Raw genomic sequence first — 24,670 nt, 5'->3', positions numbered from 1 at the left:
CACTTTTGCCCCAGTTTCAGAGCTGTCTTCTGTGTTGTGGGGGTGTCTGTTCTCTTGTGCATGTTTATGTGTAATTTATTGTTTCCTGTAAAAAGGCCGAGCACTATTTTTTCTCACTCTTGACTGAACTCTGAACTGCTAGGCGAATCAGACTTTTCAAGGGCCCTGGACATTTCATTTAAAGTTATCAGAGCTGAAATATCACAGAAAGAGGAATAGCAAACAGTGACACGCAAAGAAGAGTGTTTGTGGACCTGCTGTGGACTCTCTGAAGGTATTTGGGGTCGTATTGTGAAGAGGTTCAGAGATTCAGATTGTGGGATTTGGGGGACTTCTCTACACTGTTTACTTCACCACCCGTTTCTCATTTCAACAGCTTGGGGTTAATGTCTGCAGCTTGAACTCACACGCGTGCTTAGACAGGTCTAAATACTCAGTACCGGGGGGGGGGGGGGGTTTCGAAGACCCCTGTAGGTACACACAACGATGGCCATGGTGGGTGGGGGATGGGGTAACCCTAATGGGAGCACCAATGGCCTCGGGGAGAAAGGCTACCTGGGGGGGGGAGGAGGGCGAGAGCTCCCCCCAGGCCGGGAACAGTGACGTGGAAGGGGGAGAGGATGACAAGGCTTGTGTGGTGGACTGTGTGGTTTGCGGAGACAAGTCCAGCGGAAAGCACTACGGTGTCTTTACCTGTGAGGGCTGCAAGAGCTTCTTCAAAAGGAGCGTACGCCGGAACCTCAACTACACCTGCAGGTAAGAGAAGCCATGCTTGCAGACCCACTGCAACTCTTCAGGGCTCTGGGTATGGCGCCAAACCTGAACTCTGGCTCAAATGAGAAGTAACTGCATTCTCATTGGCAGTGGACAGTGATAGGTATACATGTTTTGCTTAAAGCAAATGTTATTTATGGGTTTTGGAACCAAATGCTGTACACAGTGACCTAAATTTGGCCACTAAGAAAATGCACATCAGTGCTTGTGTCAGCAACGAGCTTTCTTCTGTGATCACTCAGTCTAACTCAATATTATTATACAAACTTTTACAAAAGAAATTAATGATATTGTAATTGTTTACTGTTTCATGTTTACTATTATGTTTTCAGTAATCTTGTGGTTGAAATGAATAAAAAACTTTAATTATAATAAAGCAACACAAACTTAAGTGACTGCTCAGTGAATATTGGCCTAGCTTTCAATAGAGTATGAACAATGATTTTCATATGGTAATAGCTATTTTAACTGACTGCAGAAAATATTATAAATTATCTTTAATGTGAGCAAATGTTGACTAAATTATAGGAATACAAAAAAGTGATGTTTTGGTGTTACAATATGGCTATTGTGCCTGAACATATAAAATAACAAACCAGCAACAGGAACAAAACTGTTTTAATGTGCAAGTTGGGATTTTATAGTGACAAAGCAGTGATGCTTCCTTTTGATCTGTTATAAATTTGAAGGAATGGGTGAAACCTCATTCAAATTTAGTGCAAAAATTAGAAGGATAAAATATCCTATGTTTTCTAAGAATGTTTTCTAAGAATGTGTTTTAGCTCAGTATTGTATATGATAGATATTCTGAGCTCCTGAGACACAAAAGTTACAATAATTTAAAACAGACTGGTAATTGAAATCTTCATAAGCAGATTTTGGTCTCTTGTTTGGTCCCTGTGTTCCTATTCATCACATTCAACAGCAGAGTTATTGGCATTTCTACAGAGGTACTACTCTTCTTGTATCCTGTGTACTTAGAAAAGGCTTTTTACCAATGGATAAAGAATACTGTGGCCATGGCAGCTTCAGAAATGCCCAAATCGAAACACATTCTTTCAGCTGTGTCAAGGTTGTGTGGGCCGATGATTTACCAAGGCCAGTTATTTGATAACTCCACAAACATGGCACACCACCAAGGCCACTCATCTCAGGGGGTCAATTTATTGGAGTGCATAGCAACCTGGCCATTCTGTGTTCGTAGAATAAGAGGCAGGGTTCAGCACTGACTTTTCAGTCACCTATCACTGAGATACCTTTTATGGAGTCAGAGCCACTGACCTCCACTCTGCTAAGGATGTTCTTGTTAGAATACAGTGTTTAAATTAAATTGCTTTTACTAGTTTGTATTAATCTAGAAGCTACCAGTGTATGTTCACACATTATGATTTCAGGAAAAGAGCATGTTAAATAAGTTCAAAAATTCAGCTACATGGGACAAATATCCATGATGATATTGAGCATCCTGAACTTATCAGTTTTACAGTGGCTTGACTTAATTTGGCAATATATCTAGATAAATGCAATGGGGCAGCTGTAATATAGAGGATTCACACTGTCATTAGGAAACTGATAATAACAATAAATTGCTAAATCTAGTGGCAATCTGAATTGTAATGAGAACCATCAGAATGGACGTGAAATGAATGGAAATAGATATGCTGATTCCAGACTTAAGATTCCAGATTTTGATGCCAGTGTTGGTAATGAATGGCAAGAAACAGTTATGCTAATTTATGTCATCACGTTTTGCTCTGTTTGGCAGATCAAACAGAGAATGTCAGATCGACCAGCATCATCGCAACCAGTGCCAGTACTGCCGTCTGAAGAAATGCTTCCGTGTTGGCATGAGAAAAGAGGGTAACTGTGCCAGCTTCCACTGGACATTTGGCAAAGTGGAATAGTGGGGAAATGGATGACTGCCAGAGAGTTTAGTATTGTGTATTGTGCTAAATAGTTATTTTGTCCCCAGAATAACTATTTGTCCTATACATAATGATTATTAAATGTTGTGAATCAATCCTTCTGTGCACTAAAGACTGTGGATGGCATCTTTTTGTTCCTTGTTTCCCAACAGTAATATGTGAGCAAGCGAACCCAAAACTTGTATATAACTGTTATTAGGGTAAATTATTTTAAAAATTAGTTAAAAAAAAAAAAATCTAAAAACTAATTTTTGGAATGTCAGCATTTCTTGGACAGAGAGAAATTTTTATAATTAATTTTTTTGCTACATCTATAAAAGTCAGTGTTTAATATGAGATTTTATCGCTTGAAAATGATAAAACTTAGATTGCTTATGGAATTAACAAATGATGAGATCACCTTGGCTTTCATCCAAAAGTTCAGTGAGGCTGTCCCTATGTGACCTTGGCAGGCTCAATGCCAGGAACAGTTCTCCTTTCCAGACCACACCACCCAACATGGAAGTACTAGCTAGAAATCCACAAGACACAAAATTAATGACTTTTTCACAATGTAAGTTAACATTGCTATTACTGTTCTGTGGACGATGTGGTCTTCACTTGACTAGGTTATTTAAGACACCAAAATTGATCATAAACAGATAAACAGCTAAGATAGACAAGGTTCTATCTATTCTCAGTTGACAGCAGAATCTATTCTATTAGCGATCTCCTGTCTGCTAAGTTACCATATCCATATCATTTACCATATCTATAGAATGATCTCGCTCTATATGCCTTCTCCCTGTAGCAGTCCAGCGTGGACGCATCCCACCATCCCACCCTGGTATAAGCCCGACTTCCATGGTGGGGGGGGGTGGAGGAGGAGGCGGAGCGCCGGGTATGGGAGGCGACTTCTTCAATGGTCAACCAGCGCCTGAACTCATCTCGCAGCTTCTGAGAGCTGAGCCGTACCCCAACAGCCGCTACGGGGTGCAGTGCGGCCAGCAACTGGGCGGAGCCAACAGCGCAGTCATGGGCATTGACAACATCTGTGAGCTGGCTGCCCGACTCCTCTTCAGCACCATCGAGTGGGCCCGGAACATTCCCTACTTCCCTGACCTGCCTGTCTCAGAGCAGGTGGCCCTGCTGCGGCTCAGCTGGAGCGAACTGTTCATTCTTAATGCGGCGCAGTCTGCCCTGCCGCTCCACATGGCCCCGCTGCTGGCTGCCGCCGGCTTCCACGCCTCACCCATGTCCGCAGAGCGGGTGGTCTCCTTCATGGACCAGGTGCGCGTCTTCCAAGACCAGGTGGATAAGCTGACACGACTGCAGGTGGACTCTGCTGAGTACAGTTGCCTGAAAGCCATCGCCCTCTTCTCACCAGGTAATTGATGGGATCCTTTTGTGTAAGGTAACCACATATCAGAAAGCAGGGCTGTCATCCATTAGGAAGCAAATAGGCACTACTAAGCAAAAGCGAACCTTGAAAACTTTGTGATGTAAAAAATTTAATCACCATTGAGACCTTTGAGTCATTGCCCACGAAATGGCCACTTGTGCAGTCTGCAGCACTTTGGAATATGCATAGGCTTATAGTCCTTGCTCAGTTATATAAGATAACGGTCTACTGGCAACTCATAAAAAATTCCACTCATCTTTGTATGTGAACAAGTTTATTTATGTTGTTTTTTTTTGTTTTTTTTTGCTTCTTTGTCACTTCGGGTACAGTATAAGGGCAATACCAATGTATTTTAATGAATGTCAAGCAGCACTGCAGTGCTCTGTGCTTTAATGTGAAGATATATAAAAGATGTCGAATTCTTTTCTCTGCGTAAACCATCACACATCAGCTGTATCCTCTCTCTCTAAAAGACGCATGTGGACTGACAGACCCGGCCCACGTGGAGAGTCTGCAGGAAAAGGCTCAGGTGGCCCTGACTGAGTACGAGCGTATGCAGTATCCAAGCCAGCCCCAGCGCTTCGGCCGTCTCCTGCTCCGCTTGCCGTCGCTTAGGGCCGTGCCGGCGAACCTGATCTCTCAACTCTTCTTCATGCGCCTGGTTGGCAAAACGCCCATCGAGACGCTCATACGAGACATGCAGCTCTCTGGCAGCTCGATCAGTTGGCCTTACGTGCCTGGACAGTAGCTGAATAATTAGCATGCAAGCCGATGACGCTAGGCAATTCAGACTTTGACTTCTGTGTTCTTGTTCTATGTGGTCTTAGGTTTTCAGTATGTGATTTCTTAGCTGCTGCTCATTTTGCGTTATATTCATCGGCACTCATTAGTGTACACAGTGAAGGATAAAAGGGCAATATGCCCTCACCTTTCCTTAGGCAGATTAACTGGTTCGCGCAATTTTGGGATACCTCAGGTTTTTTTTTTTACTTAGCAAAACATACAGATGTCTCTATGGTACATAAATACGCACTATGGCAGAACATTGACAACAATCTATGTAAGAAAGTACTGTAAGTTGATAATAGAGGAAAGAGTGATAAATTAATGCAATTGCAGCCTTGAAGAGATTTATCAAAATCTTCATGCTGTGATAAGTCTGACCTACAGCCACCTTTAAACAGTTATGGTAGAATTTCGGGTACCCTAAGAATAATTACTTTATGATTTAAACGTGTAGTTTAGATGATGGCTCATGAATGTGTTGTTATGGACTGCGATGTTGTGTCATAAAATTTGGGACAGCTGACCACTTGAAAAATCAGTGGTGAATAATTACAATTACATTTTTGGAATAGTTCTTGTGTACTTCTACTTAACTGGGTCCAAACAAGCAAACTTTTCATATGGTTGACCATACAAAATATCCAATATTTTTGCATACAAATAATAAAAACAAAAATATTCATTCAAGAACTTGGATGCTTTTGTGGATTATTTTATATGGAATTAAATGGACCCTGGATCTTTTAATTCTATGAAATATGAAACCAAATTTCCCCAGTTAGCTAGTAAAAAGGAAAAGTCATAGCTTTGCACATATGGTTGACAGTACTATTTTAAGATCAAGTTATTTATGTTCTGAGAGAAGTAAGAATTAGTTTAGGTTGAATTCAGTGCAGATAAAAGCAGACCCTTATAAACAGTGTTGTTTGATAAAAAATCTTAATATAGACTTCCAAATTGCAAAACTGCATTTATTTTATGGACAACACTTCTCCCAAAATAATTTTTCCATGCTTATGGAATCAGCCTTTCAAGCTGACTGACACAACCACATGAAAAAGAAAGAAAAATGACAATGGATGTGATGAAGTGAGTATTTATTGAGCATGCATCCAGTATTCAAATCAACTGAGAATCTGAATACTAACTGAGCAATAAATCAGAACTCAAGGCTGGGGCTAACTGGACCCTCAAACATTTGACGAAATCCAGTGGAGGCTGTCTCTTAGACATAAACCCTTTCAGTCGCAAATATTGAATAGCATTCTAAAACTGGTTCTTAACAGGTCTATTACAGGATTATAGATATAGAAATTTCTGTGGTGTAGCGGTTACAAGCAGTGGGTACAGATTATTGTTCATGTTGAGACTAGTCCCTAGAAGTTAAACAATATAGTAGTGAAATGACGCCAAAGGGCATTTTATCTATTGAGCTCTATGTCACAGCAGCAGTAAATTCTCGCTAAATTAGATTTTAAAAAGGCAATTTTGCTTTATTGCAAATTTTTAAAAATCTTTTTTTTTTGGTAGTGATTTATACAGCAATTCAGTCAGCCCAGTGTTTAGTTCAATGCAAACCACCGGCCATTGAAAACAATAAGATGTCTTATACATATATACTTTCACATTTTCAAGTTTTTAATTTCCTAATCAATATCGTGTTGTACTTTTTTCAATTTCTAACAATACGAAGTACGCGATACTCTTTAAAAGTATATTTGCTTATTCTTCAAATATATCATTTGGGTAGATTCTAACTGGGCTTATTCATGTGTCTAGATCATGTAGCCAATACAGTGGAAGGTAAAACATTGACCCCATCGTGCCCCCTGCTGGTGAGTTTCTTAATTTGTAGGTTAATCTATGTTAAAAAAACACACTAAATTACAATAAATCACTTATCAGTAGCTCATATACTTGCCTCGTCTATAGTTGAAGGTTTCCTATAGGTTAGTATAGTTTATAGTGTACTGAGAGATATTTGGGGTTTTAAACCAACAAAGATACCTACAAAGGTAAATAGCTATCTATACCTACGTGTTAACGTTACTTCTTTATAGGTATGATGGTCCTGAAGATCACATTTTTCAATACTTCAGGGTCTGTGTTCATCTCAATAAATTTTAACACTGTGCTTTCATCGCATTTTTTACAAAAAAAAGAGCAAAGCATTAACAAATCTCAGGACTACCAACCCTTACAAGCAACAGCAAATTAAAGATCCGGCGAGCAGTTTGTTTGAAGTCACAGACAAAATTTAAAATAAAATATATTTATTCATGTGTTTACTCTATTCGTTTTCACATAAAAATACACCGGCAGTCTGTTCAAATCATCGATGTTCGTAAGTGGTATAAAAAGGTCTGAGAAGGCCTGGTCGTGTGGCACACACCCTCTCTGGGCCTGCCCCTCAGAGCATGTCATCTGTATGTTGTCATTCATGGGTGTAACCAAAGCTCCTCGTCCTAAGTCTAGTAGCCAGCTCGCTAGCTAAGAGTTTGGATTTGACTGTTCGTAGATTGAGGGGAATTTTTAAAATTATTATTATTATGTCTTACATACCTGGACAACCTGTCACAGCTGTAGTGGTAAGTTCTGTCTAATGATAAACTACAAAAAGTTTCAACTTCTCTGAAACTGACCATCTTATCACTTTCTTTGCAATGAACATTAACTTGCCTAGCTATTAGCTAAATATTATTTTGTTTCTGTTCCCAGGATAAAATTGTCAAACTACGTTTGTTATTTATTGCAAAAGTTATGTCAAGTTAGTTAATTGACAATATTGCACTTGGTACACATGTAGGTAGCTAGCATTAGCTATTTTAGCTAACCAGGTTTAGGTTCTTATGGTTAACATTAGCTAGCTAGCTAGCTAGCTACTTTTCCTTTCTTCGGACACAATTAACTGTTTAGCTGTGATTACCGTGACGAGATTAATAAAAATGTGTTAGCTGAATATTGTTACTAGCTAGCTAACTAGCTAAGTAAATATGCAATCCATTAATTTAGCAATCAATTAACTTGGTACCTATCTATCTGCAGCTAGTAACTTGCATGTTATCTAGCTAGTTAATTTGTTACTAGTAACAGTACCTAGCTAGCTAGTTAGCCAGCTATCCTAGCTAGTAATTGAGGCGAGCTAGCTAAGCTAACTTTGTCGTTGCCTTCTTTTTTTAATGAAGCGCACTAAAAGTTGTGCCTTAGAACTCTTGTTAATGTAAATTGTCCTGTTATTAATCAGTAAGTATTTTTGAATGGTAGCGTTACACTACCGAGGAATACGGGTGTGGCTTATGAAAGTTATCTGCAGGTACTGTGTAAGCTAGCCATATAAGGAGAAGCAGAGAAATCAGTGCTGTCCTGAGAAAGTCGGCATGCTCCATGTTGTACGTTTTCTGTTTCAGCAACGGATTGAGATTCAAAAACTGCGTGATGGTGACAATTTAATATTGGGTTTTAGTATTGGAGGTGGGATTGATCAAGATCCTGGTCAGAATCCATTCTCTGAGGACAAGACAGACAAGGTGAGAAGTTTTAAATGCTGTTTGAGTTATTACACTATACATTGGCAATGGGTTTGATCGAGAACATTACTACAAGAATATTGCCTACTTTTCCATTTAGGGTATCTATGTTACAAGGGTGTCAAAAGGAGGGCCAGCAGATGTTGCGGGCCTCATGACTGGGGATAAAATAATGCAGGTATGAAAATCACAGTATTCTTCATATTGATGATCACACATTACTAGCTTACTCATATGTATCACATACTTATTCTGTCATTTCTATTCTGCATTCCAAAATTAGTTTGTCCACCAGAGGTTGCTCTCAACCTAATGTTGTTTTTCTGCTAAAATCTTTGTTTAAAAAGGTGTTTTTTTCACCTAGGTACTGAATATGGGCATTCTGAATATTTGCAGCCCCATTTAGTCTATGCAAAGTTTTCTATATATTATCAGCTTCTACTTTGAATGTATGACCACAGTTGGGGCAAGGATTAAATTTTTTTCAGGTTAAAAAACCCAGGGAATATATTGTAATGTGTGTATATAAAAAAAATGTATGAAACTAAAGTGTTATAGTAAACATTAAACAATGTTGCATTCAACAACAACATAAAAAAACCCCAAACACCCAGAAAACAACACTGCTCAAAAATCAACTCACTTGGCTTATTGGTCCTTGCTGAGGAAAGTGTGGGTGTGGTCCTAATATTCCAGTGAGCATTACTGATTGGCAACTCACTGTCACAGACCCAGTTACATTTACAGCATTTGGCAGACACTCTCACCCAGAGCGACTTGCATATATTGTCTTTGTTTGTAACAGGTTAATGGGTGGGATATGACTATGGTGACCCATGACCAAGCGCGTAAAAGGTTAACGAAAAAGAATGAAGATGTGGTTAGGCTACTGGTGACCAGAAAGTCTCTGGAGGATGTAGTCAGACAGTCCATGATGCCACACTAATATAAATTTGGAATTCAGTTTGAATGTTATTTGTTAATCATGCCTATACAATATGAATATTATATATACATTAAACTTAAGCCAAAGAATGTTATAATTTCCTTTTATTATCTCAGACATACTGGATCTTTTACTTAGGGCTGGATCTGCAGACACAGATTACATCTAGGGATAAACTCAAAACCATGTTTCAGCCTAGAGTCTACACTGACTGAACAGTTTTTTTAAAATATGTTGTCTCATATCAGCACTTGCATCATGATTTATCTGTGCATCAGAAAAGATTTACACTTTTGCATTCCATTGCTTGTCAGTTGCATAGGGTTAATCTTGCAAAGCATGTGCTTCAACATTTATAAATGATTAATGAGTAAAACAACATTTTGCAGCAGTGTTACAATGGGTTTGTGGACACTGACACTATTAGATTACCAGGGCTATAAGCAGCTGCACATAAAACACCTTCATCACTTTATTGTCTTTAGTTTCCATTGTCTTCTATAATGTCCCAAGTTAAGCTAGGAAGCATCAGCTCCTCTTAAAGACCACTAATTTTTTCCATCATTTAATATAAGATGCCTTTTGTTTTTCATGTCCTACTTGTGTGCTTGATAGTTTGACATTTGTTTGTAGAAATAATTCGTGTATGTCCCAAACCTTATGCCACTGTACACTACCATGATAACGTTACAGTTTTATTGGTGCCAAACTGTGATGCTGTTTAGTTTGTAATTGGTGACTTTTACAGGTTACCCCCTTTATGGTTTTTAAATCATTCTTGTTTGAAGTCTTTTTGATAGATTTTGGCATTTGACGATTTTTTTTTTTCCACTTCAATAAACATGCAAAAAAATTGTAGTTGCTTTCTCATTATTCATAACTGAAGTTTCATTAAAATATGTAGCATTAAGTTGATAGCTCAGCCATTTCTGTCATATGGTTGTAACAATACAATTCAGAAATCAAACACTTTCAGAAAAAAGGGGATTATTTCTTGACCTATTCAGTGTTGTGCTCTCATCATGCATTTAGCTATGTAGTATCTTCATGTGAGGCTAAAGTAATCAGGTGACATTTCAAAGCAGCAAATCTATTGCCTGACCTTTTGCTGTTTGCTCAGTCATTTCAGTACAGCAAGGCCCTTCTCTTTCATCTCAAGTAGATATAGATATTCTCCTTTTTTCATATGCATTCTAGAACAGCTTTTATTGCCACTTTATGAGGTTCATCAGAATAAAATCTAATTGGACATAATATTTCATGAAAAGATTTAGTCATGAACAAAAAATTGACCATTATTCAATGCCGTGTGATTAAACAAGAAAGGTGTCACCATAGTCTTGTCACTATTTTATATATTTGATAAATGTTTTTTGTAAATATGAATATGCAAATGAAAGTTAAATCTTATAAATAACTGGATACCTTTTGTGACATAATGAACAAAGACAAAATATTTGCATGTGTATGTTTTGTTTACTAGTTAGCCCTTCATTCATTCATAGGATACTTGCATTCATAAATTCATAAAATATCAGTGAATACCATTTAAAAGGTAACTTTAAAACAAGACTTTAAAAATATTAGGATATATTGACTGTTTTAAAGATCTGTAATTTTGTTATCTATGTGCTTTGCTTTTTAAGATTTTTTGTTGTTTTAAACATGGAAAACACTCCATTCCCCTTGCTTAAGCATTGTATGGGAATAGAACAGGATGTGCACAATTTTAAGCACATAGATATTCTGTATTACAGTAGACTTAAAACTTAATACATGGTACTACATATTCCATGCATGAATATGGTTCGTTCTTAAAATCTTTTATTTAAGATGCTACAGTCAGATATGCATGTGTATAGCTTTACAATGACACATATTGTACAATGTTTAATAAATATATGTTTAATTTACAAAGTAATAAATGCATTAATTGTGTATAATACACAATATACAGTATATGCATGTAATTCATGCATTTGTCTTGGCTAAATGTAGCTAGTGCATGCTTTACACCTCCTACACTTTGGCAGATGCTTGGTGTTTCCATAGTGATACAATCTGCTACCTTCACGTTTTATAGATGATGTTTGTCTCGTGGAGAATTCCACAGGAGAGACACAGAGATTCTGGATTGGATTTCTTGCACATCTTTCACGTACCAATCTTATGTACAATTACAGTTAAATAAGTCTGAAATCAGACACACCATGTACAACTTGACAGCCACTCCACATCCTGTTCAGTTTCTGACCACAGAACCACTGCTGATCAGACAGTAACTGAGTGCTGGACTATTCTCAATGTAGCAGTGACCTCGATCCTGGTAGTAGCATGATACTGGTAGGTAAGTTTAAATCAAAACAGTGTTGCTGATGTTTTTACACATCAGTATCACTGCTGGGTTGACGGCGGTCTGCCATATCACAAGTTTGCACCCAAGTGGTTGTGTGGTCAGAAGCTGACCACTAATGAATTGGAAGATGGCTAACACAAACTAAACATGGCAGCCCAGCAAGTTTCTAAAGATAAAGAAACCTAACAGTATATAGTCTGGGGTTTTATTTGGTCAAATGTACAACAAACAATGCTGACTACCAAATTACCTAAAGTGAAATTTTGAACTTAATAAAGTGAAACTGAACTTGAATGGTAAAATGTTAAGTTACTTTACACGTAATAATCACGTTACTATTGGGATTTTCACATCCTCTACTAAATGTTCAGCCATGCCCATTGCTGCTATGCACAACAAACTATGGTTGTAGATGCAGATTTTCCCCAATTTTCTCATCATGTCACCTCAGTCTATTTTACCAACTGAAAAAGTGATGGTGCCATTAAAAGCTACACGATAGTAGCAGTCTTAAAACCATGTTTGAATATGCCTTCAGTGATGAGATATGGCCACAGTCTGGCGTCTTTCTTGGTCTAACTCAGTCAGTCTGTTCCAACCCCTTTGCAGTAGCTGGCAAAAAATGCGTTCAGAAACACAGATAATTTATTTTAGATAAAAAACATAGCTATATTTTTACTAACAATAACATGAACATGTAGACTATGCCTCTTTTTAGTTCTTTTTTTCATCCTCTCATGACCTTGCACAAACTTTCCAGCAAATTTCATACTTGGTGTGACCATGGTTTTTTTTTTTTTTTTTTTTTTTTTTTTTTTTTTTTTTGCTGTTTGTTTTTTATTAACATATGTCAATCAGTGTTTGATAGCAGCATGTCTTATGTTCCTTAATGAAAGGAGCACTGAAAAAGATGAAAACAGCCAATATTGCCCTCAGTCTAAAGGGATAATAGAATTTAATTTAGTCACTGTACTAAAGCAAGAAAGATTTCTATAGGTTTTTGGGAGGAAAAAAAACAGGCTTCAAAGCAACATCGAAGCATTATCTAAACACAAGCACTTTATTGGGACCCATCAACAGCTATCTTGAAGTACACCTTGGAACAGCAACGCCTTACATAGCCAGATTATAAACAGCTTCAGCAAACTTCAGAGAATGTAATACTGCAAAGATTCTGTGTTGGTTACTGAGAACTGTGATTAGTGTATTATATCACAGTTCAGATGGTAAAAAAACCTCTCTCACTGCCAACGCCGAACGCTCTGCTGATCTTTGGCAGGACCTCATTATTCTACAATGAACCCATCACAAATATTCCCATGCAACGGACGAAGAATGCCGTAAACCATATTATAGAAGTAACGTAAGGAGGCTAAGCAAGATGCGGGGACGAGTTACGTTAAACAAACGCACACGTTTATTCCCACAGAAACCAAATACGACGCAGCAATGAAGCTAGCGTAACATCAAACACCGACAACAGACCGCAGAACCATAGGGGTATATATACATACGTAAATGACAAGCAATTACAAACAGTTGTGACACACGGGGCGCGTGGCCACACGGACGAACGAACACACACACACACACACACACACACACACACACACACACACACACACACACACACACACACACACACACACACACACACACACACACACACACATGGGGAGACACTTGGGAGGAGGGGTCGTACCGTGACAATAGAAATGGAGCAGCCTAAAACTGGGAGACTGAGTCACTGGAATTAGTCTGCATATAATTCAATTCTGGCTCTAATACGATTTAACCAATTCTCGTTGTTTTACAGTTCTGAATTCTTGCACTTTAACTCATGAACATTTGACTGATGTCAAAAGTAAAAGCTGAAATAGCCAATGAGTTGTTGTTACATCTAATGCAACATATCGGTCATAATCTGTCAAGGTTTTTGCAGCCCTTAGGGAAGTTTTTTTTTTTTCAAAATTATTTATTTATTTATTTTTTACATTTTTTTAAAAATACATTCTGTGATGAAGCTCATGTAACAGGCCTAAGACAATGTGTAGGTGGCTGAGTGGGTAGACGGGGCTACGGGGTCATTAATACACGTACCCCCTGAGCTACTGGAGATGGACCTCGAGGAGTGCAGTATGGCACGTTGTCATGGTAATTGAAGGTGTGCGAGAAGTCGTATGTTTTTCTCTCTCTGCATTTATTCAACACACAAGTGCAACAACTGGTTTTCCCCGAAAATATTCTAACTATTCTTACAAATCACCAAGATTGCTTCGCCTTGTTGGCAATGCAACCAGGAGAAGGTTAGAATTTGAATAGTTCCTGTAATTAAATGTATAGATCTATAAAAACCCACCAGCAGCAAGTCATTTGCCCCCCGTGCCGCAAATGAACGCCTACTACTACTACTACTACTAACAGGATTGTTCAATTATGTTGTTTTTCTTTTCAAACGGGCAGCAGGTGGCTTTTCTTCTCGCGTGGAGAATCCTTAATCCTTAACCGCACCTCCTCACGCAAACCTCTGTTCGCTTTCTAAGCGTTTTTCTGTTCTATCGATTTCCCCCTCAGGCTTCGCAATAATCACAACCGCTCTAAACAGTCGTATACTGGCGAAGTCGTTTTACTAATACTTGGTGAAGCACGTCGGGCCATTTCGGTTATCTTTGACGACGCAGGAGGTAAATAAATCATCAGAGCGTATAGCAGTATCAATAAGGTAAGTATTACGTTACACTTTTTATTTGTTACACTTTCATTAAAACACTCTAAAACACTCTAAAAACATCGGCATAAGGTCTGTATGACATTCTGGTTCATCCCACAGTTAGAGCATCGCACTAACTGCCGTAATTGTTAGCTGAAATTAGGCGTACTGATTCGGTCAGTTTCTTCACCTTTGGCAAAGCAAGTCTAGTTTGATTAGATTGATTTAGTAAAAAGATAATAAAAAGAGTTGAACCAACAGAATGGCAATAGGTAAGAATGGTATTCTTTCTATGCTGGAGTTAAAATGAGAGAACACACCATAAAAGGTGGCGGGTTTGGGGCAAGATTTAGACTTCAGACGGGGAGTCATCTGACGTTTCAAACCGTTTTGCTTGTTGATTGCCAAGGTTATTGGTTCAAAGTTCTGATCCGAGACCAGCTACGTTGCTGGTTATAAGTTAAGGCTAGAGATGAGCTCTTGGTTCTCGATGAGTGCAAAAGGGTAACCCCTGCTCAGAATGATGTCGAGCGTGTGGTCCAAGAGAGGCAGAACGATCCTCCTGAAGTTCAGGAGAGCGGAGATGACAGATTGCTTTATGTTATCGGCGCCTGAGTTGAACAAAGTGTTGACGGTCAGACCAGACTTGCGCACCTTTTTGAAGCACAGTGTTATCCCTCCCAGACTGACAGCAACGTCTTAAAATCATGAGTCGTAAGTACACTGGGAACTCACTGGAAGGAAAAGTTTATGCTGTATACTTAAAGGAATCTTAGATATTACATTTGAATCCTGTTATAATAATAATAATAATAATAATAATAATAATAATAATAATAATAATAATAATAATAATGTACAAATGCTGGCATTTTCATCTAAACTAAAAAAGTGATTATACTTAAGATTCATTTGTAGTCTTCTATAATAAGTTAGTTTTGTTGTTTTCAGAAATTAAAATTTTATTTATTTTTTTGCTATTTTGAAATATTTATTCTTTCCTCAGGCTTTAGAACTTACTATAATCTATCCAATTTTAGATGAACAAAATACAGTGGGACTACCATCAGTGTGATCAGGTTGTTTACATTTTCTTGAATTGGCAATTAAATTCTGTCAATGTATTTGAGCTGTGCTAATTTAAAAGTTATAATGCAAAAAGAGCCTGCATTTTTGGCCTATTTACCCAGTTTGGCTAAATTTGTACTATTTATCCACTTCTTAAAACCTTAATCAGGCTTGAGATTTTGACATTGCTTTTGTGATGGACTGTATATATAATTTCTATATACAGTTTCTTTCTTCTTCCCAAAATAGCCCCCTCTCAACCTATTTTGTGATATACTATTCATGCGTTCATCATTTACTATAATTATATTTTAAAATTTTATCTTTAAAGTCACAAACAAAAAGTCTATATCCTAGCTTTCTTCGGTTAGTTTCACATGAAACTTGCCTGCTGGACCAAGTCTTGGAGCTGATTATGAATGAGAAGCCCCCAAACAGCAACAACCTCTTCCTGAACGAGGAGTCTGAGAAGCCCCATTGCACTGAGAAGGACACCCAGTGGCTGCACAGAGCCATGCAGATGCGAGCGTCTGGAGCCAAGGACCAAATGTGTTCTGTAACGCCACGCAGCGCCAAGGCCTTCCTGCTCCGCAACACCTTTGTGCTCTGCACTGTGGCAGCGGTCGCAGTAGGTAAATTACATTTACAATTTGCCAAAATTTACTTTGGTAACAGGGTCACACCAAAGTTTTCATCAAGGTTAGAAAGAAAAACAGAAGAGTGGCAGCTTGATCAAGTTTAATTTGCATGCTTTGTGCCTTGAAATCTTGCTCAGGAATTGTGCTGGGATTTGCTCTGCGACATCACAGTTTGTCTGTGAGGGAAATAAAGTATTTCTCATTTCCTGGGGAACTCCTAATGAGGATGCTGCAGATGTTGGTCCTGCCACTCATCGTATCCAGTCTGGTTACGGGTACGTGAGGAACACCTACGAGCACACTGGTCTGGTTTCTCAATGTGACACTGGAACCTGGTTTCAGACACATTTAGGCTTGTTTGACCTTGATGTGTAGTCACTGTCAACAGAAGCTATTAATTTCATCCGGTCTATATTTAAGAGACCAGCTTTTGCATACTTGTTGTCCATGTGTTTATAATAAGGTTGTGGGTTGTTTGCCCTTTATTTCTTTAATTTTTACTAGGTATTTCATCTTTGGATAGTAAAGCCTCTGGAAAGATGGGAGTGCGGGCCATTATTTACTACATGGTGACCACTTTTATTGCTGTGTTCATCGGTATAGTCATAGTAATCATCGTAAGGCCTGGAAGAGGCATCAGAGACAGTCCAGTGACCTCTAGTGGTCGTATTGAGTCAGTGCAAGCTGCAGATGCCTTTTTGGATCTTATCAGGTTAGAAGCGTGCATGCAAAGCTGTGTAAATTTGGTTTATTGTTTAATACAAAGAATATTTTATATATAATGCAATATAATACAAACATGTTTTAACTCTCCTTGCAGAAATATGTTTCCACCAAATTTAGTAGAGGCCTGCTTTAAACAGGTTTGGAAACATATTAGTTTACCATTTTCCTTTACTAACAGAAAGTAAAAGAAAATGAAACATACACTAATGATTGCCTCTTGTTTCTTATTTCCTTCTTATTTATACCTTGTAGTATAAAACTGTATACAAGAAAACAGTTTTCACCAAGAACATTACCATTATCATCAATGGAAGTGATGCAATCAATGCCTCTGAGTCAATCCAGGCGGGGAACTTGAGTGCAGTCTTGCAGACCATCCAGGAGACACTGGAAGAGACAGTTCCAGTGTCTGGCTCCTCCAGTGGGGTCAATGCTCTGGGTCTGGTAGTGTTCTCCATGTGTTTTGGCTTGGTGATTGGCAACATGAAGCAGCATGGCCAGGCTCTGCGGGAGTTCTTCGATTGCCTCAATGAAGCCATAATGCGCCTGGTAGCAATCATTATTTGGTGAGTGTCTGGTTATTCTCTGCTGTGTTCTGGTGTTTTACCAGTCCCAGTTCAATCAGTTCAAACCAGAGTTTGTAGTTTACACTTTCCCTGTTCCTGCAGATCTGACCCCATTAATTCGCTATTAATAAAGTCCTTAATATGATGGATTAGGTGTGTTAGTGCAGGGAAAACACTGCATTTCACAATACTTTAGACCCAAGAAACACTGTATAAAAGTTTTAAGGCTAAACGTTTGTGATTCTGTCCCGAGGAGTAGCCAGGCAAGTTACGTCATGATGAGTTATACTTGACAGAAATGTTCCTTACTATTTACTTGGTTTGAATGAATGCACAGAATTCAGTCAGACACACAAACACAAACTGAGCTGCTATGTCATCTAGAGAACCTGTCCCTTAGGTATGCTCCAGTGGGGATCCTCTTTCTGATTGCTGGGAAGATTGTCGAGATGAAAGACCTGGTGCAGGTCGGAGGGCAGTTGGGCATGTACACGATGTCTGTCGTCATCGGCCTGCTCATTCATAGCCTCTTCATCCTGCCTCTGCTCCTCTTCCTGGTGACACAGAGGAACCCCTATAGCTTCATTGGTGGCCTGCTCCAGGCTCTGATCACAGCCTTAGGGACATCATCTAGGTAATCACAGCAGTCATAAAAACATGCAATGTGGATTCAACAAAATCAAAGGAAAAGCTGAGTATTGTTCAGTAATGTCTTCTATCTGTTGTTTAATATATATTTTTCTTTATAGTTTTGGAGTGCAAAATTGCTACAGAGAAATGTCATGAAATAATGTGTAAAAAAGTAACATTCTGCATTCACATACTGGGTTTTTAAATAATCGGACTTATTTTCATTCTTGTAGTTCAGCCACCCTTCCAATTACCTTCCGCTGCTTAGAGGAGAATAACCACGTGGACAAGCGGGTGACACGCTTCGTATTGCCTGTGGGTGCCACGATAAACATGGATGGTACAGCTCTCTATGAGGCAGTCGCAGCCATTTTCATAGCCCAAGTCAATGATATGGACCTCAACTTTGGGCAGATTCTTACCATCAGGTATGAATTAATGCTATATTTACTCACTTTGGTCCTCTCAACAACTTTCCAATGGTCTTTGTGTTATAGTCCTTTTGGGAAACTTGCCCCAAACTTTAGGATGTTTTGATGACATTTAGTTTAATGCTAATCTTCTTCATTTCATATTTTGAATTCCATATCAGTACTCAGACTCTTACCCAATACAACTCCCTGTTGTATTTCCTCCTTATTAAAATGTCCTCTTTCAGTATCACGGCAACCGCCGCCAGCATTGGAGCAGCAGGCATCCCTCAGGCTGGTCTGGTAACCATGGTGATTGTATTGACATCGGTGGGACTGCCCACCGAGGACATAACGCTCATCATTGCTGTGGATTGGTTCCTGTAAGTCTTAACTAAATGTCACATTGAAACATGCAGCCCCAACAGAGCGCCCACTTCTAAAAGGTTATTGATACATAATGCAGGCACATAATCTGAGAGAATACAGAATTTGTTTTCATGTCAATAGAACTGCCATTACACTGGATGTTTTGGCCATAGTTCTATATTTAGCCATACTTTTTAAAAACTATAACAGAACACAATGCTTGACGCATCCTCTTTATATATCCAAATATCAAGTTTAAATCAGAGATATCTAGGTAGAAACTTGTTTTTTTCTTTGAGGAGTGTTTTATGTTATATGGTATATTTATATATGTGCATGCAGGGATCGCCTCAGAACCACAACCAATGTGCTGGGAGACTCTATAGGAGCTGGCATTGTGGAACATCTGTCACGACAGGAACTGCAAAACCAGGATACCGAGATCAGCAACTCTGTGATTGAGGAGAATGAAGAGCCCTACCAGCTCATCTGCCAGGAGAATGACTCCCTTGAGCACCGCAACAGTGAAACCACAATGTAATAACCCTTGCACATGCACACGGAATTATAGCTAAAGCCACTGCCAGTGATGGAAATTTAGAAATGCTGGTAAAGAGAATGTTCAAACAGAGGGTACTAAAAGCCATATCAGTGTGAAAAAAAGTTAAGAATGAAGTTTACTACATTATTAGTAAGCTTCATTCTTATTCCACAATCAATCTAATTCTACACTACACTTTACACTCAAAATGAAGACCTAAGGGCAGTCCCCATCTGGGTGTCCGGTATCGTACTTTTTTTTCCTCTACCCAAGGACCATTACATACTACACTGTGACATGTCTACATAATTTACTTTGTTCTATTATTTACGCTATTTACTATACATTATTTACACTAACAGTTAAATATCTAAAAGGTATTATAATAAGTATTCCAGTATTTGCAGTGCTCAAATTCAAAAAGGAAATTTAAAAAGATCCAAGAAGAACCTTAAAGACAACTCTACATTGAAAATGAGGAAAGAAAAATATTCAGTTGTAATAACTGTATATGTTATTGTACCATCAAACATGTTATAACAAGTGACATAAAAAGTTGATAATCTTACTTCAAATGACTCATCATCATTCACTGTCATTTATGCTGTCAACACATTTCTTTTCCCACTTACTCTTATTGTCATTTGTTCTTGGATATTGTAACATTTTATGTTGCATTTACCTTATTTATTTTATTCATTATGATTATTATTAATGTAGATTATGATTAATCCAATTACAATGCTAGTTACAGCTAGTTAACATAACATTCCAACTCACCTAGATCTTTCCTCTGTAAGGTTTTCCTGTACCCTTGGCTATCATTTCCACAAATAACTAAGGCCAAATTAAAAGAAAATCAATATTTCCTCATATCAAGATCTGAAGGCTTACACAGGTCATTTGTTCTTGGATATTGTGATATTTAATGTTGCATTTACCTTATTTATTTATTTATTTATTTATTTTATTCCTTTGATCGAGATTATGATTAATCCCATTACAATATATCTCTTACTTATTGACATGCAGTTATAATTAAAGGCTTATGTCATGTAATATTACCTTCATAGGTTACATAGCTGAAATGTATATAATTTTCTGTGAATTGTGGCAGTAGAACTAGAAATGTGTTTGCAAGTTGATTTTGTCAAATATTAGTAAATGTAAGTAAAAAAATCTGCTTAATTTTTGTTATTCAGAAGAGAGTAGAAATTATGAGTTAAGAGTTAGAAATTACTTGAGTCCATGCTATCTGTTGTCTTTAACTCAGAAAAGCTACACTTTGGATCATGAGATTTTACATTTATTTCTTTGGATTTTACTTTAGTCTATCCAAACATTTAATCTTTTTATCAGTATTCAAAGACATTGTGATAATAAAATGTCATTATTTATTTATCTATCTATCTATTTATTTATTTATTTTTAAACTACATTTCTCTTTCCAAAATGTCAACCATTTAAAGGCAGCTTAGGTAGGCATTCCATTACACTACATTATGTTTGCAGCATATGCAGTGTTGTGCACTTGGAAAGGGCTGGTTTTGGTTACGTGTGTGCCTGGTTAGCTATAATTTGTTTGTGTTATGGAAGAATGTAAATGACATCAATGACATTTCATATGTTGAATCCTTCTGTTTGAAAAAAAGCATTCTGCTTTTTTTGAAAACATTCCTTCCTGAATTCTTCAGTTAAAGGTACTTGTATATTAGCTAAGATATAAATCTGCATAATTATTACTTTCAGACATGGGAGTGCTTTTCCAGTGTGAAGAATTTAATGTAATGTTACTGACTCCTAGGTTCCACCTGACTTAGCAAAATCATAGGGAAAGTGTTAGTTAAATAAACCTGCATAAAGCAGCTTTTTTTCTATTGTTATGGCTGTATTTTGTGAAGAAACAAGCATGCTTTATTGGCATGACACTTGTGCATTGCTAATTGGGACTTTTTTTTTCTCTTTTTTTTATGCAAGTCTAACCTGGAATTGTCATAACTTCAAGTGAAGGCTTTCCAAGTCCTGTTCCACATCCTACAACTTAGTTTGTTGGATGTACACTATCATCTCAATTCAGTATAAATAAGATAATTCACCCAAATATTAAGTACATCTTATTACTGAATTATTTTATTAGTATCAATTCTTATTATTAACATTTTTATGCATAATTTGGAGCAAGAATTTAACTTGTAAATCAGATAATTTAATGCATCAAACATTATTTAATTATCAGAAAAATATATACAATGCAAATCTTTTCCATCATTGGCCATCAGATGCACTAATTTTTGCAGAGTCAGTGAGCTAACTTTAGTCTCAATGCTCTGCATCTTGCATTTTATGAAATTTAATGAGGAATAATCTGTGTACTCAGTTTACTGCTTTGGATGTACAATTAAACGTATTTGGAAAAAGTGATCTGGTAGACATCACTGTCTAACAGTGGGCTTGGAAAGATCAAAAACTGTAGAAAAAAGTGAAATCAGTAACACTTGACTAGAACATTAAAATCCACACTTCACTTTTTCCTACAGCAAGACATATTTCCAGCGAAAAGAATACACATATGCACAAATGTCACATATTTCTTTATATATAAAAATTGATTGCATCACCATACATAAGAGAATTAGTAATTGCACTAAGTTTGAGCCAAGAACAGTCATATCACTTTAACTCTATATAACAGCTTGTATTTCTTTTAAGATATAGATAATGTATATAGATAATTAACAAGCTTGAAGTACAGAGTTAAAAAGGAGAATACTTTGGCATATAGATTAACAGTCAGTTTAGAAGACATCTAAATATCACAATCTTGCTGGGATAGCATACTGTTTGGTAATGAAAGTTATGGATCTACAAACTTTCAATAGGACAGTGACAAAGTTTAAAGGGCTGGAGAAATCAGTCAACTCCTTTCCCTCATTGTTTACTGGATCTAACAGGGAAAAAACAATAACACCACACAATTAGATCACCTTATATCAGCACTGAAAGAAATTACAACGACAGCAATTACAGATACTGCTTATCCTTAAAGGTCTTAATTGTGTGTTAAAAGAGCCTAAAGAAAATGCTATACTCCAGAACCACAACCTTAGCAGATGGTGTCTCATGGATCAATTTTGGTCTCTGCTGGACCCTTTGGAAGAGCGCATTGACAGAGCTGGTGTACTCACAGGGCATGGGGGTAATCATTTTCCTCATAGGCCCAATGGTGACAAGTTCCTAAAAGTACTGTATTCTTTATATATAATCAGCTTGGTTCAAGGTCCCTCAACAGAGACAACAGTTCCTCATAGAACCTCATTTACTAATATTTGAAATGTGTGGCACACTAATTTTTATGTGGACAATGAGTGACTGAATAGGATTACCTCAGACATGACAGGCAGGTTCCCATGCGGCTGGAGCCACATGGTCCTGTGGGCTTTGGCTCTCTGCCTCTGGATCAGTTTTCGTAGTAACCTCTTCACTTTCCTGTCCCTGGGGTCTGCACACTTCACCGCCTTCTTAGTGTACAATCTGCCATGGGGCACACCAAGCCAGAAGAGGATAACAAGTAGGGGGATGTTACCTTCAGCGCAACTTTTTTGTTTTTCCACCAACAACCAATGACTACCTCTGAATGGTTCACATCAACACCAGACAACCTGGCCTAATGGAGGGAACTTCGTCCCTTCAGGCTAAGTGCATTCTTGTGCTGCATTTACATCACTCAATTATAAAGAAATATGACCAGTAAAGATGGCAATCTTGGGGAAACTGAATAAGACATAGTTTCCATGTATGTGATTACTCCAAAATGCTCTGAATACTTGCATGATGGCTCGTATGCTGCAGTCGGGCCCCTCTGTCTGCATCTCAAACTCGAGGACGTCTTTTGTGCGGACCTTGCCCTGCGAGTACTGCATGCAGCACTGCACATCCCGTTGCATCACCCCCTTTCCTGCCAGGGACACACAGAGGACCCCGTTTCCCAGGACTCAGCCAAACACCAGTCTCATAAAAGGAATGTGGTTTGATGTTTAGCAATGTTGGACTGACATCATAGTAATGTCACTGAAGGCATATTTTTAATGTTTGACAGCGATGAAATCCGAATAGGAAATTAGGTATCCCAGTGATGTAATGGGGAGGCACAGTAAAGGATGCATTACACAGTACATCTACATCCACATGTTTTGCTTGAGTAAAACACATGACATGGCTGATATAGATAAGTTTCTGTGCCAATTGCATATTCCTGATACATTTTTCCTTGCAGATGAATAAAGATTATAACATGACCTGTCCTGCAGATGTTGCAGTTATTATTGGATGTGACAAGACAATAAACAGAGACAAACTCATCTAATGATATTACTTACATTCTAATATAACTGCCATTAGTAACACAACGCAGCCTCTTGGTCATCAGCATGCATTGTCTTGCATCAAAATCTTATCACACCAAATAGAAAACATGCTCTCATTTTTTCCCACCATGATCTGCTCCTCACTGCCTCTCTTTGATATCACACCAACACGAAACTACAGAGCAGTGCCTTTTCACTCTTACCTTCCAGGGACCCAAGGAGGATGACAGTGACCGACAGCACAGATATGGCCTGCAGCGACATGGTCGAGCTTCCACCTGGAGTGAATCCACCGCGTTGGCTGCTGCCCTCCGTCTTTTATATTACTCCAGCCTCCCTCCCTCCCTCCCTCCCTCCCTCGCTCTCTGCCTGTTCTCATTCTCTCGCCTGCTCTCACTCACTTGCTCACACACCCACATGCTCCCCTCATTTACGTCCTCCTTTCTGCTCTCGCTCGTGAGCCTCTCTCGCTGAAAACTCCTGTGCTTTCACACTCTGTGCAGACACAGACTCTTACATGGCACATGTAAGAAATGTTATCAATCGGTACAGCTGGATCTGTGCTTTGTTTATGTCAATTGGTTTTAATAGCATTGCGTGATAGCTGCCCCACTTACTGCTGGGCAGAGAACTTGGTATAGTGACTGTTCTCGATACTAAATTCTGTGGTGTAGATCCTGGATCTCTAATGGAAATCATTAAACATGGAATGTTCTTTGATCCAGCATACAGTACGTGGAAGCCTGGTAGGAGCGAACATACCTCGATCAAAGCTCATCAGTCAAAAACAAGGTAGTCCTAATATTACATTTGTTCTGAAATTACATACATCACAAGCATACCCTCTAAGAACTAATTACATAATTTAATATAAAATAACCCATACATTAAAATCAATACAGTCCATCAGTCACAAACTTAATTTTAACAGTGATATTAACTTACAAAGCCAA

At 38.2% G+C, this 24,670-nt stretch overlaps 4 protein-coding genes across 4 annotated transcripts; 3 read left to right on the top strand and 1 right to left on the bottom strand.

Annotated features, from left to right (window-relative positions):
* Positions 1–465: 465 nt before the first annotated feature.
* On the top strand, positions 466–5,077 carry nr2f6b (nuclear receptor subfamily 2, group F, member 6b). The gene is given in 5 exon segments (XM_027005431.2): positions 466–558; positions 560–756; positions 2,540–2,634; positions 3,490–4,065; positions 4,554–5,077. Coding segments are annotated over 5 exon segments (1,215 nt in total). The 5' UTR covers positions 466–486; the 3' UTR covers positions 4,829–5,077.
* A 2,239-nt stretch (positions 5,078–7,316) lies between these two features.
* On the top strand, positions 7,317–10,197 carry tax1bp3 (Tax1 (human T-cell leukemia virus type I) binding protein 3). The gene is made up of 4 exons (XM_027005419.2): positions 7,317–7,454; positions 8,274–8,393; positions 8,494–8,571; positions 9,199–10,197. The coding sequence occupies exons 1-4, from the start codon at positions 7,416–7,418 to the stop codon at positions 9,337–9,339; spliced, it is 378 nt and encodes a 125-aa protein (XP_026861220.1). The 5' UTR covers positions 7,317–7,415; the 3' UTR covers positions 9,340–10,197.
* Positions 10,198–13,919: 3,722 nt separating this feature from the next.
* Positions 13,920–20,191, top strand: slc1a6 (solute carrier family 1 member 6). The gene is made up of 11 exons (XM_027005490.2): positions 13,920–14,001; positions 14,270–14,417; positions 15,845–16,105; positions 16,249–16,386; positions 16,616–16,823; positions 16,932–16,974; positions 17,090–17,403; positions 17,804–18,037; positions 18,267–18,461; positions 18,692–18,826; positions 19,155–20,191. Exons 3-11 carry the CDS (start codon positions 15,889–15,891, stop codon positions 19,351–19,353), a joined length of 1,683 nt encoding a protein of 560 aa, XP_026861291.2. The 5' UTR covers positions 13,920–14,001; positions 14,270–14,417; positions 15,845–15,888; the 3' UTR covers positions 19,354–20,191.
* A 1,740-nt stretch (positions 20,192–21,931) lies between these two features.
* Positions 21,932–24,025, bottom strand: ccl44 (chemokine (C-C motif) ligand 44). The gene is made up of 4 exons (XM_027005538.2): positions 23,921–24,025; positions 23,182–23,308; positions 22,737–22,884; positions 21,932–22,297 (listed from the first exon to the last, which is right to left on the bottom strand). The coding sequence occupies exons 1-4, from the start codon at positions 23,979–23,981 to the stop codon at positions 22,289–22,291; spliced, it is 345 nt and encodes a 114-aa protein (XP_026861339.2). The 5' UTR covers positions 23,982–24,025; the 3' UTR covers positions 21,932–22,288.
* Between the last annotated feature and the right edge of the window lie 645 nt (positions 24,026–24,670).

Source organism: Electrophorus electricus, chromosome 26, assembly GCF_013358815.1.
Source record: "Electrophorus electricus isolate fEleEle1 chromosome 26, fEleEle1.pri, whole genome shotgun sequence".
Taxonomy (NCBI): Eukaryota; Metazoa; Chordata; class Actinopteri; order Gymnotiformes; family Gymnotidae; genus Electrophorus; species Electrophorus electricus.
This window is presented reverse-complemented; position numbering and strand designations above follow the sequence as displayed.